The 16,468-nt window shown below is 38.8% G+C and overlaps 1 protein-coding gene across 2 annotated transcripts; it reads right to left on the bottom strand.

Annotated features, from left to right (window-relative positions):
• On the bottom strand, positions 1 to 8,397 carry cetn4 (centrin 4; the record flags this gene model as incomplete). 2 transcript variants are annotated; one of them, XM_080840470.1, is made up of 5 exons in its annotated part: positions 1 to 226; positions 328 to 465; positions 675 to 803; positions 7,035 to 7,190; positions 8,314 to 8,397. In XM_080840470.1, 5 exons carry the CDS (start codon positions 8,314 to 8,316, stop codon positions 137 to 139), a joined length of 516 nt encoding a protein of 171 aa, XP_080696596.1. In that variant the 3' UTR covers positions 1 to 136. The 2 variants fall into 2 exon arrangements, with proteins under 2 accessions (XP_080696596.1, XP_080696595.1); XM_080840469.1 differs by lacking the exon at positions 8,314 to 8,397 and having other exon boundaries at positions 7,035 to 7,196.
• Between the last annotated feature and the right edge of the window lie 8,071 nt (positions 8,398 to 16,468).

Genomic DNA, 16,468 nt, shown 5'->3' with positions numbered 1-16,468 from the left:
TATTTTTAGTATGTCATACAAAAGTGTTAATACACCTCAGGCAGAAAACCTAGGCTTATAAATTTGTACTTGTATTACAAAAATAAATAACAGTCAAAGGTCTCTAGTGGAGAAAAAGAAAACATACAATTCAAGTTCAATACAGACTGGTTTTCTTCATTATCCTGAGGAATTCCTGCTCATTGATCTCTCCATCGCCATCTCGGTCAGCCTCATCAATCATTTCCTTCCCAACAAAGTAACAAGACATTAGGCATGAATCACTTGCCCTTCAAATTTATATTAAAAAAACAATAACTGTTTTTGCAAAGTTAAAGGTATAGGTACCTGTAATTCCTCGTCGGTTAAATTCTCTCCAAGCTCCTTAGCAACTCTTTTGAGGTTTTTAAAAGAGATTTTTCCAGTGCCATCATCATCAAAAAGTCTAAAAGCTTTCAGAATTTCCTCCTTGGAGTCTTTTTCACTCTTATAAAAAAAGAATCCAAATTAACTAGTATAGCGCTTCATTAATAATAGTGTTACAGTAAAAAAAGATATATCTGACCATTTCATCATATAAAATCAAAACATCACTTAATGTTTAAAATTGTCCAAAATTCTATACCTTCAGTTAATTGGTTTTGGTGTTTAATTCTACAATCCCCGCCCCTCCTTATATATTTTGAATAATATACCATTTTTTTGGTCATCATGCAGAGAAAATCATTGAAATCAATGGTCCCAGAGCCCTCTTTGTCGATGTCTGCAATCATCTTCTTAATCTCCTCTTTCTTCGGTTCAAACCCTAAGGCACGCATTGCAACCTGGAGATAGAGAAAAAAACACATCATAATGTTATGTCTGCTACATGTAACATGGGGCCCAAGAGTTACCTAATTTTACGCTAGAGATTTTAATGAACCTAATCTGAGGTGTTGTACGAATGTATATCTATTTATATCTACAATCAGCCTATACATAGTGTAATGGTTGCAGACTACCCCCCAAAATAATGAATTACAGGATCGGTGCTGTGCAGTGTTGAGTTTGTGACACTGGAACATGAGTACATCATTTTATCTAGTACCCGAGTAATAGTTTCCTAAAAATCTCGTGTGGAGTTCCTGCGGGAGGTGTCTTGTATCAATTAAAAGCAAGGGCGTAGGTTTGGTCTCAGCATTGGTAGGGACACTGCCTGGCAGACCCCCCCCCCCCCCCCCCCCCTAACGTAAATAAAAAAATATAGTTGATGTTATATTTAACAGGCAAACTTTATTAAAATATATTAACATTTGTGACCCAACTTGTGGAACTTGACATAACATAATAAGAATAATAAACCCTTAGATTAAATACAAAACTAAACGTTCTCCACATTTCTTGACATCACATGTTTTTGTTGTCCTTTTTGGATGTCCCAAACATGAGTAAGACCTCATCTGAAGCCCTGATGGTCCAGCTGCTTCTTCCTCAACCTGCACTACATCTGCACTGGATTTCTTAGTTTCCTGAATGCATTTCCAAATCTTGCCTTAATGAACAAAATTACCTAATGAGAAGTACATGCAGTGCATTTGTTTGTTCTGAAATTGATTTGTAATATGTAGGTAATTGGTTCAGGTTTTATGGAGCTGTACTAAGCCTACATCATTGCAGTGCAATGAAATAATGTATTCATGAATTATATGCTGCATACATTTGGGCATCCCAATTTATTGCACCTTTTTACTACCTTCAAGTATAACATGTATTCTCAAAATAGCCAGTGTGATTGATTACATTCATGGGTAAAATTGTCTAAACATCCCTTTAAAAAACAGCATTTGAATGCAATCTTTACCAAAATGGACAATTCAACGTCTCATCTGAACCCCTTATGCTGATTAATGATCACCCTGCTCTACATCTGTAGCTTCAGGCTGCTGTTTTTCCTGCACAACAATGCATCAATTCAATAGACACTAACCATGCTTAGTTGACTGCTGACATTGGTCGAGACATTACAGGGAACGGAGATAGTTTTATTACTATCCTAGGGATCATATAGGCCTACCAGTTTATAGGGTGACCAGATTTGAGTTTGTGAAAAAGAGGACACTTCCACTGGCGTATCTTATCAGACTCAAAATTATCGTATTTGGAGGATGATTATCCTATCTGACAACACTGGGAAAGCGGTCCACCAATGACAGTTCTCTACAGTCAGAGCTCGCGGAAGAAGGGAAATACCCTTTCCAAAACTTGTAAGGACGTAATAACTAGATTGTTATTAAGGCCAAATCCCGGACGTTTTTAGAAACCCAGCCAGACGCATTTTTTAGGTCTCGAAAAGAGATGCCCAGGTAAAAATACATCTGGTCACCCTTATTATGAGTTGCTAGGCTGCTGGTACTAGACTGAACTAGCATGGTTTAATTAGGTGGGTAGGGTAGCTTATCTTTCTGGCTTCAACAAGACGAGATGTAATGCAAGCAAAAGTTACATGCTCTACACACACTAACAACTTTCAAAACATGTTTCCATTGTACAATGGGTGGCGATTTAGGGTTAGCAGCTTCGCAGTGTGGGTAGTTTTCCGACTAACTAACAGCGACCTGGGCTTTTTGATAGCTCCTTACTCTATGGGTGGAAAACACTTCTGGCATCTCTTTTCTTTTTAGGTGTCTTTTCCCTATCTTCAGACCACAAAAGGGTCAAAATATAAATGCTGAGACCAAACGAAATACTGATATGAGGCGTTATTATTTCCTGGCGTATTTAGTAGCTTACCGTATCAGACTACTTTATCGGCACTCTTTCAGGATTCACATAGTGTTTACTCTGCCACTTCAGCCAATTAAATGACAGCATCTTGTCTCACAGGCTCGAGGGCGCATTGGAAAACTTAGAAATGTATTTATAACTCTTCTGGGCGACGAACATTGTATTGATAATAATACGAATGAGTTTGCAAATATATTGTGCAATATCATTTTTTCTCAAATTAACAAAATATTGGTAGGGACTTTTTTGTCTTTCCCAAACTTTGGTCGTGACTAGTCCCTACCAACCCTATGCAAACCTACGCCCTTGATTAAAAGACTATGATAGAGTTGGTCTCAGTACATAGAGCAAAGCACAAAATGAATGATTCTTTATTTTCCCGAATATTAAATGCACCGTATACACTGCATTACAGTATTTTATGTAATTTTACAACAAACCCATGTATTGACCACACCTGTGTATTAACTGCAGTTTTACAACAGTCATTGTGTTGCATAAAACTAAATGCATTGTAGGCTTAGTTGTAGTGTGAGCACCATGTAAATGTTGTATGAAGTGTAAATGGGTCAAATAAACATAAACATTTGTAAATTTTGATCTATCCCTTTTATGAAATAATAAGAATGGTTTGCTAATGGTTTGCTAATTTCTCTAGACCAAGCCTACTCGTCGATTCTTTTTTGCATTAAAGCCTACTAGTGCAGTGCCCGTAGGAATTATGCATTCTGTAGTGTTAGCAGACGTAGGTGTAGCTGTTGGGTAGTGTAATAGCAAGACATATTTGCACTCCACATAGGTACAGGTTACACTGAAGTATTATTGTGATGCAGGCTTTTAGCTAGGATTTTTTTAGGGGGGGTCCATTTTGTCATTTAACCCAATGCGGTGGAGCGCGTGCGCCGCAGGCGCAAGTATCGTCTGGGGGCATCCCCCCCCGTCAAATTTTGTATTCCTAACTGTCTGAAACGCTATTTTACTGCATTTTGAGGTGCACATTTTGTGGAATTCAGGTAATATTTTTTGGTGTGTCTGTTGCAGTATTGTTGCTTAATTGTCACATATGATGTACATCAGTGTACCACACAAACTGAAAATCATACCAACACAGAAGAAATTCAAGCCAGAACTGCCATGTACATCTTGTATGTATACATGCAGGGGGCTACTGGTCAGTTGATAGTCACATAGTGTTAGACTTGGCTGACCCAAAAAAAAATGTTTTACTTTTTATGAATATCTTAGTCCTAGAGTCTTCCTTGACTAGTGATTACATATTCAATTTAGTTAATCTTTCATATATTTTGTGCAAGACACTTAGCAGTTATAAGCTATGTTTTTATGTTTTTATATGCTACGTGCATTATATGCTAATATAGGGTGACCAGATTTGAGTTTGTGGAAAAGATGACACTTCGTCGGGGAACCTGCCCCCTCCCCCGCGACGGAGTTTGGACATATTACTGTCGTGCCTGGACAACATGAATGTACTGTTTTTACTTCATATGCATTTACTGTAGTTAATGCAATACCTTATTTCAACTGAAACACCTCATCGTGTTGCTTCACTATATTTAAATCATGTACTTACAGTTCATACATGTGTAAATAGTGTTACAAATCATGGATGCGTAATATGGCTTTTTATTGCTCTACACGAAACGCAACACAATTTCAAAATGGCACGGGGTTTATTACAAGTTATCTCGAACAGACTGTGTTCCGTCACACACCTGTGTAAATGCAGTCCCAACACAGAACAACGACATGCAATTAGTACAGTAAGGAACATTGTTGAGCTCTGTGCATTACAAACAGAAAGTATGCGCCCGCCGCGCGGCATTATGGGGCGACTATGCCGGCACGTTACAATAGGCTATGTATTTACTGAATTAAAATAATTTCAGCTTGTCCCATGTCCATGTGTTTACGTGCTGTTCTGAAGTCACGTTGGTAGGATGTGGGTATAAATTAGGTAAGGATTAGGTTTACCTGAACCAGCGGGAAAAAAAATTCAACCCGCGTCAACACTTCAAAAGTAGCCCGCGGGAAAACTGCGGACCTGGCAACACTGCCGTTAACGTTAACGTTCACGCATTAGACGTGTCTGTTTAGTGCTACGTGAACTATCTGTTCATTTCAATCTGTTATTATTTTCTTTTGTGATAGAAATATTATTACCGGAAAAACAGGGGATGAAAAACTCAGGGCGTCTGTAGGGCGTCTGCCTTAAAGTAGTGCGTCCAATGTTTTATTATTTTAGAACAGTGCGTCCGAAAGACGCTTGGACGCATGCCTAGCTAAAAGCCTGTTGTGATGCATGTCTCCTTTTCATTAAGAAATGTTTTAATGTTGTATAGCCTTTTTGGAGATATACCAACAAATAAAGTTTGAGATTATGTAGGCTAGTGGATGCAGTTGAATATAGATGTCAAAGTTGCTGTCTAAACTATAAACTAAATGTCATAAAGAAAGAAATTATTTAAAATGAAGTTATGGTTGAAATAGGATCACTTCTTTATTGTAAGGGTTAGTGTAGGGTAAGGGGCCGATCACACAGGACGCGACTTTTAAAAGCGCGTCGCTAGCAAAACCATTGTTTTCCTATGGTACGGCGCGCCTTTCATGTGCGCCTTTTAAACGCTGCGCACCTTTCTGGCGGTTTAAAGGCGCGCCTAAAAGTTAAAATATTCTCAACTTTAAGCGCAAGGCGCGGAGTCGCACATTTTAGCAGTTTATAACTATGAGGACTTGTACAGCTCCAGATGTAAGAATTATTCGAATTCTATACGGCGGACACATGCGTGGACCTGCGTGAGCAACCAATTGGCCGTCTCTACACTATGCCTTTTATAAATGCCTTTAAAACAAATAGGCTAGCTGGCTAGCTAACTGTAGGCACCACTCCACAGGCGCATAGGCGCTTTTCCCCAGGCGCATCTTGCCAACGTGCTTTCGATGCGACTGCGCTTATAAAAGTCACGTCCTGTGTGATCGGCCCCTAAGAATGGTCATGCAGTTGGACTCAAATGTAGGTTAATTTTATTGAATGTATGTAGCCTACTGTACTGTATGACTTCGATGATGCTAGCTTTGACTCTGACTGGAGATGGCGTTACTATCCCCCACCCGAATTCGGTGCAGAACTGGGAGGATAACATGACGACGTGGCCCAACATAACTATTTTGTGGACTCCATAGCAACAGATGGGAAAGCAATGGACAATCTGAAAGCCCCCTAGGCTTATCAATATAAGCTACCATTTGTAGCGGTGTAGTACTCCACTCTTGCGTTGTGATTAATGAACACAGAGCAAAGGCGATCACACACAGTATCTTCGGAATGACAGCCTCTCCCAGCCAGGGTAAATGCAGACTGAGGTTTATAATATTGCAATAATGAGAAAACAAAGTACACACGAATTACAACATATACATCGGACACTTATACATCGGAAAACCTCTCTCATTGCGTCAGTAGATGCATGAACGCATGGTCAGTGGGCTAAACACACGACTGTTCTATGACTATGACATCATTCACGTCGCGCGGGTCCGCCCCTCTTTCTCTGAATTACTACAGTACCCATAGTGCCTCCCTACCCATAGTGCCTATGGTTAACGATACCGTAGTGCCTACGGCAAACGGTAAAATAATGACTTCAGAAATCTTCAAAATCAAGGATGCACAGGTTCATGACATGCGTAAGCTACATTTCAGTTGGCTAGAGTGGGTGACGTCACAATGGCTCAACATTCCACCATGTTAGTCCATGAGAGAAAAAGGTGATGAAATAAAGTGCCTATGGGAAACGATAAAATACAAATATCTCACGAACTATGAATTCAAAAATCTTAAAATCAAGAACGCACAGGTTCATGACATGCATAAGCTACATGCGAAATCTCATAACTAACGTAACTACCGTCAGGGAGATACGCCCTAGACAGACACACTGACACACACACAGAGATTTCTGGATTTATAGATAGATGAGTCATACAATATTTTGAAAGCCAGTCCAGCAGTTCAAATTGTGTCTGTTAAATACTGTACAATCTAAACCAACAGGTGAACATGACACTGAAAAAGAAAGGGAAAGTAGGGAGCAGGAAGCCGCACAGATTCTATATCATAGCCGACCATAAACAAGTCAAATTAAATATTGTGTTCTATAATAAATTATTTGGTGATCAACAAACATGTTGGTTTGTTGCAACAGCAAATTTTAGGGGAAGCTTTTTGTTGCCAGTCCGCCCTTCAGAGGTGATGAGTTTAAGATAACAGTTACCTTAAGTTCCTTCACATCAATAGTCCCAGAGCCATCTGTGTCAAACAGATCAAAAGCCTCTCGGATCTCCTGTTTCTGTTCCTCAGTAATATCCGGCTTAGAACCTCCTCTCTTTCTTTGGTTTGTGGTGGCACTTGTTTTTCTGAAACCAGTAGCCTGCATGTAATGTTAGATCACATTAACCTTGGCTCATTATTTTCAATAATTTCACTGCATTACATTCATACAAACAGACATGTAAACGAATGAATATTAATATTGAGAGTTTAACGTATGCTCCCTAGTGTTTTTTTTTTTAAAAAAGATGTTGTTAGAAGATGTTATCAGGAAGAAGTTACGTGTAAAGTAGCTGAACTGTTTACATTCTGACAGGCTGGCTAGCAAGCAAGGTATCCAGTGGTTTGTCGAATGTTAATTTACGGACAAGGTTAGCTATCGATAATGTGTATGCGTCTGGCCACTTTGTAATGTTAAATGCTTTCAATACAATTAACATTATCGAGGAATAAACTCCGCGGTAGCGAAAGGTAAATTAAATCACTTACTTACTATAAAGTTTATTAACTAGCTAGCTATCGATAGCTAACTTGGTTTATGTTGTTTAACGTTATCGTAGCCCGACCTATTATCCCGCAAGCGCTGGTACATGTTACTTAATATTGATTTCGGTGTCATCCAGGATCGCAGATTTCGGAAAACTTAAGTCCCTGCCCAAAAAGGCTATTTCAATTAGCTTTGTAGCAAAAATGGCACATATACAGCGTATTGAAGTGTATAAGATGGTGTTGTAATACTGCGTGTACAAACCAGCCTGATACAAATAGTAGAATTTTGATTTCGCGACGTTCGGTGTAAATTCTTTTTCTTGTTGAGCTTGATTCCCAACGGCATTTTACATCAATGCGGGATAATAGGTCGTCGCCAACTTTGTTGCCATTTCGCGACTGTACAAAACAAATCGGAAAATACGTTAAGAAATGTTCCTGCTGAGAGTCAAACAAGACTTCGTGCATGTTCTACACACCTCTCACTTCTGAAATATGTAAGGTTGATTCATTAAACCATATTTATATTGATAAAAACATATTTGTTAAGCGGATTTTTTGGTGGCCCGCGGGATAATAGGTCGCGTTACTACCTGTTCTAGCTATTAACGTTAAACTAGTCATTTGTTTAACTAATCTACTTCAAAAATAATCGTGCACTTAAGGTATGCTATGATCAACATAGACCTTAAATAAATTAGTTACTTTATGCGTCGTGGATCACGATACCTTACCATATTAAACGGACTGTAAAATAATTAATGAATATCTGTGTTTTGCGGTGCCAGGCAACTGCTTAGCTTTCTCGAACTTAACCGACTTCCGTGAGTGGCTTCCGTGTCGTCACAGTCTACGTCACACAGGGGGCTGGTGGCAGAAAAGCCTCAAAAGCTGTGTTCCCCTGAAAGAGTTTTCCCCTTTCATGACATGCAATTGCAAAAATGGTTAAAAATACAACATTTATTTTTGTCATCTCCGTGACATACCCCATACATCAGTGGAAGGTGTCAATTTACGTAATGTTGCTGGCACGATATCATATGGTATGATAGCACCCCATGGAACTCCATCGCCGGCTGCATCTAGCAGGCTTTAAAGGTTTTAACATGCAATGGTCTTAAAGGTTTTAACATGACGACAGCGCAGTGCAGAGCTTGGTGGAGAGTTTTATGGGGCGGTGTGGCACCGATGGCCTCCAGCTCCGCTTTGGAGAGACCAAGGAGCTCTTGACTTGGTGGACTACTGGCGGTGTGGGAGGAAGAGCCCCCAACTCACTGGATGGTCTGGATGCAATTGGGGAGGATAGGAGGAAGCTGGACTGTTTATTTATTTATTTATTTTTTTCATGTTTTGATTCCCATCCCTGTTGTCCTCTTCTTGCTGCTAAGACACCTGAATTTCCCTAACGGGATTAATACAAGTTTATCTTATCTTTATCTTAGCTTATATGACTATTAAAACATATCTTTCTGCAAGCTTAGCCTACCTCACGTGTGAAAAAATAGGCTCCATGCTGAAACTGTAGTCTACATGAGATGTGGCTGCAGTGCAGCTCGAGCTGCATCTGACGCATGTCTCACCCAAGCAGTGTGCATATTTGAACCATTTAACATGGGCGCTGAAATGAAAATCAACAGGTAACGCAGCTGCAACGCTCACATAACACAGCTAGTGTTAAACGTGTTAAAATGAGTGGATGGAGCTACTTCATAGGGTTTGGTAAGAAGGAAAGACGATTGCGTCTACTTTCCGTTGGGCCTTTGGCTGACTGTTTGTCTACTCCGTTAGCATAAAGCAGAATTTATAACTGCAGTTCCTGTCCTTGCTCACATGGCGCGGCTGGCGCATATGCAAAATGAACGAGATGGAGACACATGTTGCAGTGGCACAGTTCTCAGATGGCACAGCACAGTCAGTGCGGTTACATGTGTCCAGTTTTCGAGCGTAGTCGGGTTTCAATCGAAGATCCAATTCATGTAACTCCCCAAATCTAGATTTCCTGTGTCCGACTGAAATCAGATTTACACCCCCAGATAAGTGATCGGATTACGCTGGAAATCGGACAACACGCGCATGTAACTCTCGAAACTAGATTACAACTTCTGCGCATGCTTGAGCTCCTGCCCATAGACATATATACATGCATATGTCTATGATATGATAATCGCTGCTAGGCGCTCACTGTTCTTGTGCTCCCTCTCATTCACTTTGAAATACTGAAACGAAACTGAAACGTTGAAACTGAAACATTGACTGCGACTGTTTTGGACATAACGCGCTAATTCACTGAACCAGGGGCGTGGCCACATGGTGGCCAGGGGGGGCCACGGCCACTATTGGTCAGAGAATGGCCACCCTGCCGGGCCCCCCCTGCCGGGCCCCCCCTGCCCAACCTCACAGCACGGCAGAAAAAAAAATACAAAAAACCCTCCTGAACAGAAAAGATATAAAGCTGAAATAAATGCATTAGTATTTTTTTATCAAGTCGTCTTATACTGTCATTTGTCACTTATGCTACAAGCCCCATATTCGCAACATGTTGGGCCACGCCCCCATCAACAGCGCAAGACACAAACCAACGTGCCTGCATTCTGACAGCGTTTCAATGGAGACTAGCAGCTAACCACTGGATACTACTGTAACTAACAGGTGAGTAAGTTGGTAATACTTAAAAGGATGATTGAAATTATAAGATCGTAAAGTGATCTTCACACTCAATTAAATGTGTAAAAATGTGTCGACGTTGAGGAATTGTGGCAGAGTGAGTTGAGTTTAGGCTGCTGCTGTTATTTATGGGATTATATCTGGCTAGCGAGCTAGAGCTAGCTAGTTAGCTTAAGTCCATTCCCAGGTGTCACTTAGTCAAGATAACACACTGTCGCTAGTTTACACTTGAAATTGAAATAAATCAGTCTATCAGTCAATGTTGTGTAAAGCTTTTCTTTAAATTGACACAATGAAAAGGATAAGTGCCTGGATAAGTGCCATAGATGTAAGGGAAACAGAAGGAGCTAGTGGAGAAAACAGAACAGGTGCAGAAAGGGAAGAAGCCAGTGGCAGTGAATGTTCAGGAGACTAGTTGTCGGAGACAGAGCAGGAGGAGGAAGGCGATTCTGGGAGAGGAGTACTGAATGATAAACAAGTCTGAGGTCACCAGGTGAGTGGTAATCAGAAGCTGAAGAATGGGACAGTGTTGGTCGGGTTATGGCAAACTATAATAATTTTAAGGCTGGCCATATAATAAACATATATTTATTCAATCTGTAAAATGTTAATGATTGCATGTTTACTCTTAAAAAAACAATAAAAGAACAACATGTAATAGGAAGTGGATAGCACTTATGTTAAAAGCTGATACTAATGGGATTCTTTTGTGTTTTACAGACATTTCCAAGTCCAGGGGTAAAGCTCCAGCGCAACCTCAACTAAACAGGAGCTTCAAGGGTGAGTGGTAGGCAGTCCACCCCTGGTTAGGATACTTCACAAGTGAAGACCCGACCTCTAACAAACACAAAAGACAATTGTAAAATAATTGGCATGGATCTTCACTCACTAATTCACTCACTCACTCACTAGCAAACAGAGAGTGCCCCTTCTAGACCTGGTTTGTCAGTGCTCTGTTTTCATTCAGCACCACAATCTGTTTGATATAGTAAGCTGTGATATTGTTCACTGTTTGTAGTGATACTGTTCAATGTACATTGTACATATTGTTGATATTTATTTTTCTTTATGTATTATGGGACATGTGTGTGTGCCATGTTATGTTTTTGCTTTTCTTTCTCTTTATATATTATTGCAAATGAATGGAATATTGCACTTAAAATGCTACAGTTTACCCTTAATAAATTATCGCCTAAATTGACAATTCATATCGTGTCTGTCACTTTCACTAAAAACATCCCCGTCTCATGTTAAGGTCCCGAACCAACTCCCTAGTCATGACAAATCAAAGCACCCATTCCAATAACATGGGATTTCAATAAAACATCATTAGTGTCAATAAGAAGGTTCAATACATTGTTTATGGCTAGATTAGCTGTTAGAAAACTGCTGCTCTGAGTGATGCAGTGTGTGAGTTGTAAAATAGTAGTTTTTGACAATCAAGTGCCACCCCAAATAAAAGAATGGCCAGAGCCGGCCCCCCCAGAAATAATGTTCTGGCTACACCCCTGCACTGAACCAATATTTTCATATTACTTTTCCACCACTTGTTAGTCATGTAATCCATTGATATCAATGTGAATCAATCAATACTAATACAACTTTAACTGTGATGTGTTTTTGTTTCATTTCACAACTTATTTACTGTAGCCTATAATCAACTGTAGCAGATGCCCGCTTGTAAACATTCCACATTTGATTTGAACTAACGCGGCCAAGATCTGGATTTGTCACTGGCATGTACCGTGAGATAACGCAGTTAACCCCCCATGGATAGAGATGTCGTGCTTTGGCCGAAATCGGAGATATGCCATCATGTAACCGCACTGAGTCAGATGAGTCAGACTGAGGGAGATGAAGACCTGATGGTCAAGACTTTGCCTGTTTGTTCATTTTTAGAATATTTGTAGAACACTGTTTATTACGTGACCGTTGACTAGGCTATGAAGCCAATCACAATGCTGTGTTTCTCCACAAATTAACAACGGTCATATAAAGAGACAGAACACTCCAGAAGTAAAGTTCTTTGATGTAAAAAAAAAAAAAAAAAAGGTTAAACCCTCCCATGACTCAAATGCCCCCTCAAATGACAGAGTAATTTTGTATGCTGCGGATTAACATTTTTGCCATTTCCGATTTTATCAGCAGTGTTGTGCCAGTCTAAATAGAAATTATTTTATAATCCTAAATAAGACATCTGGGTTTTGTCAATGGCGGCTATTAAAAATGTGTCAAAGTAATAGTTTGGTCTTAAACTTTGGCTACAATATGTTCGTTATGAGCAGTAGCCCATTAACGGTTAGTGATGAAAATAAACAGAATTGTAAAGTCAAAAATTATTTGCATGTATGCGGCATTTATGGTGATTGTAGAATCCAACTTAAGATAGTAAATAAGGCTTAGCCTATATATAACTTTGGTTAATTATTATGGTGCGTTCCAGTTTTGCACAAGGTCGAAAGAAGCACATAGTTACACACACACACACACAGAAACACAGAAAAGCCATGTTCCTGCTTACATACGCACATTATTCATAAAAGGTTTGGGGATGTTCTCTCAACTAGACAGTTAGTTGTCATACCTAGCGATACCTTAGTTCGCTAGTTAGATAGCTAGCTGCAAGCAGCTTCATTGAAATGTTTTGAAACTTAGGTAAATAAACATGTTGCATTCTATACGACCTGATTATGTCTTTCTTTAAGATATATAGCCTGTCGTCACTTTCTTCAATAGGCTTATTTAGAAGCAGTTATAGATATTTGACCGGCTTATAATTAAAATGTCCGGAAAATGAAAACTCTGCCGGTCACTTTGACAGGCACATTTTTTTTCTAGCGGAACGTCTGGGTTAAATGCCCATTCGTTGCGCCACCAAGGTCCTGTGACATCAGATCAGGAGCAGCTAAAGTAGGCCTACCTTGTTTTCTTCTCTGCAAGTGTTCATTTTTTCCACAAAAGAGAGTAACGCGGGTAACAAACTCATTTAAATTTCAGTAATTCTAACTGCGTTACTTGATTTAAAATAATACTTGCTCGTTACCATGCTTGTTACCGCTAAAAGTAGTGAAATTACAGTAATGCGTTACTTTGCTTTTTACAAGGCACTTGATTAATATTTTCATTAACAGTGTTTCGGAATTATCTCTGTTTCCCATAAATAGGCACCAGTTATTTTCTCAGCCTTTTCTCTTAAATGTATGTGCAACATTAAATACCTAATCTCAGTGAAATTATTCTTCAAAATGAAATACCTAATCTCAGTGACAGTATTTTCCCACAAGAGGGCAGTGCAACACCTTCAGCATCCAACTTCCTGTGCCAATGAACATAAACGAAGTCCTTATAACATCTCTGCCATAACTGATCATAATTAGTAGTAAAGAGCGTCTTCTGGATAATCAAATAACAATGTCTAAGGGTTATTAGCCAGGTTGTGAAACAAAGGAGAAAGATCATACCACCTAAGTGAGATAAGTTTATTCAAATTATTTTTTCAGGAAAAGACTCCCAAGAAAATGTCAAAGTGTTTCGATGCCACTGATATCCATAATAAGAAAAGGGAAGTTGCATCAAACCATCCAGCTATCACTTAGAAACATCTACAAAATTATGTGGCTGGAACTGGAGTGCAAGTGAAAGGATCCACACTCTGTCCATCAAACTGGCAAGAAGAAACCATTGCTTTAGATCATCCACATTAAAAAAGTACGGAGGTTAAGCTTAAGATATGGGGAAAATATATTTATGGTGATCTGACAAAACTAATTATTACTTAAACTTGTGGGTCTAGTGGTTCATGGACCTCTGTGGAAAAGCAGACAACCAGTACTTGACTAGAGGAGAGGTGGAGCAGATGCAGCACCCCATGCATTTAGTTCACGCTCGTCTGTGGCGCTTTGGTCCATTCCAGCACACAATGGTGTGGATGATGTAACTTGTTTACATAAAATAAATCTCAGTAATTTTGAAAATGATGAAGCTTTAATGCCTTCTGCTTGCACAAGCGTGCTCTTATGATGGACAAATGAATGCAACTACTTTGGAATGTTTTGGACATGGGGTAACCTGAGGTCATATAAACTTAGTGTTTTATTTCTCTAATACAGGTTCAGCCCAATTTCTTATTCTGCATGCACAAATGTTGCACAAATATTAAAGTCTTTTTTTCACATTCTAATCATATGGCGTGCCAAGTTCACAGAGGTCTGAAAGCATGTTAACTTTACAAAGTAAACTATTATAAATCTCATGGTCTCAGGTCTAATCACTTAATTCCAGTAGCAGAACTTGAAACTAGGGTAACTGTTAACATCCTAATGACTGTAGAATTTGTTATTCTGCAAGTCTGGAGGGCTTGCTCTTTTTTTCTGGGATAAAAATATATGTTGTCATATGTGGCTGGGACGACTACAAAAGGACCAAATGATCGATAGGCCTGCTTACCTACCAAGCAACTCTCATGTGTGCAGTAAAAAACATTCACAATGACAAATACACAGATTTACTCCAGAGTGTATAGTCTTCATTATAGAAAGATTGCACCTATGTTAAGCGATTGTAACATATTTATTTATTTTGAATTAACGTTTATTTGTCAGACTTGTGCATAAATCAGACAGCAGGCTTATTCTGTTGGGCTGCCAATTTGTCTCTATAGGATTGAATATAACAGTTGCAATGAGGGGTACCAGTAGGGTTATTTTCATATTGCTTTGGTGCCAAGGAGGTCTCACACCAGAGCTGCTTTTTGAACAGACATACCTGCATCTTGTTCCTCAGATTCTCTTGAGGTCATCACCTTTCAAGATGAGCTACACACAGCTCTGCATTGATAATTTGATACAATGATAAATTGCTCCTGATTTCACATCTAAAATCAAGAATCGGTGGGCATCATTGTAGAAAATGCTGCAAAATGAGAATTGGGAAATGGCACCTCTTGCATGTCACTGATTACAGTTATATGCTTTATTCAAAACAGGGGATACATATATCACAGTCTGGACAAATACAAGCAAACTAATTTTGCCAAACTGAATAATTTGCACATAGATAGATTGAGAGATTGGAACCATTGACACATTACTGTGTTTGACCACAAGGCAAGGATATTTGATTGGAAGTGTTCAGCATGGCTCTCACTCTTTCACACCGGCTGAAAACTGAGCAGCCCAGAACCTACAGAATGGGTCCCTCTTCATTGTGCTATGCAATTAGCAGTTTGAGCTGTGAGGGCCACCAGAGGTTAAATGGTATAGTTATAGTAATCTGCAGGTATAGTTCACACTGGGGATAGCATCAGTGAAGACTTAATTTATCCCCTGGACTCCACAAGGAACATCATGACATCATTATTCTTCATGGGAGAACAAGGTCTTACTTTAACCAGCAGTTATGGACAGCCACCTTATTGTCATTAAATGAAAAGCACCACAATTATTTTAAATAAATCTGTAAAAATGGCCTGGTTTTCTCTCCGCAATCTTATTTCAAGAAGCAAATATACAGCCGCGGAAAAAATTAAGAGACCACATTCAAAAATTTTTTTTTTTACTATTTATTGGTATGTGTTTGAGTAAAATTAACACGTTTGTTTCATTCTATAAATTACTGACAACATTTCTACTTAATTTCAAATAGAAATAATGTCATTTAGAGCATTTTTTGCAGAAAAATGACAATTGGTCAAAATAACAAAAAAGATGCGTTTTTTCCAGATATTGATTTCTGATCTCTTCCTAAGTTAAAGCATTAGTATTGTGTAGTTTAATAATCTATATGAACTTGTTTTCTTTGCATTATTCGAGATCTGAAAACTTTCCATTTATTTTGCTATTTTGACCAATTGTCATTTTTCTGCAAATAAATGCTCTAAATGACAATATTTTTATTTGAAATTTGGTAGAAATGTTGTCAGTAATTTATAGAATAAAACTAAAATGTTAACTTTACTTTAACTCATACCAATAAATAGTAAAACCAGAGAAACTGATAATTTTTAAGTGGTCTCTTAATTTTTTCCGCGGCTGTATATATTTTTTCATATATGAAAATATAACAAAATTGCAGATCATGGAAACCGTACCAAGCTGGTCTCTAAACTTAATGCTGCTTTATTCTTTCAGTACAGACTACCATTTCATACCGTTGACACTATTGTATGGTGCTTGAATAGCATTACTTCATTACTTACTATTAATAGATAATATTACCTAAACATGG

The sequence above is a fragment of the Sprattus sprattus genome (genome assembly GCF_963457725.1).
Source record: "Sprattus sprattus genome assembly, chromosome: 6".
Taxonomy (NCBI): domain Eukaryota; kingdom Metazoa; phylum Chordata; class Actinopteri; order Clupeiformes; family Clupeidae; genus Sprattus; species Sprattus sprattus.
This window is presented reverse-complemented; position numbering and strand designations above follow the sequence as displayed.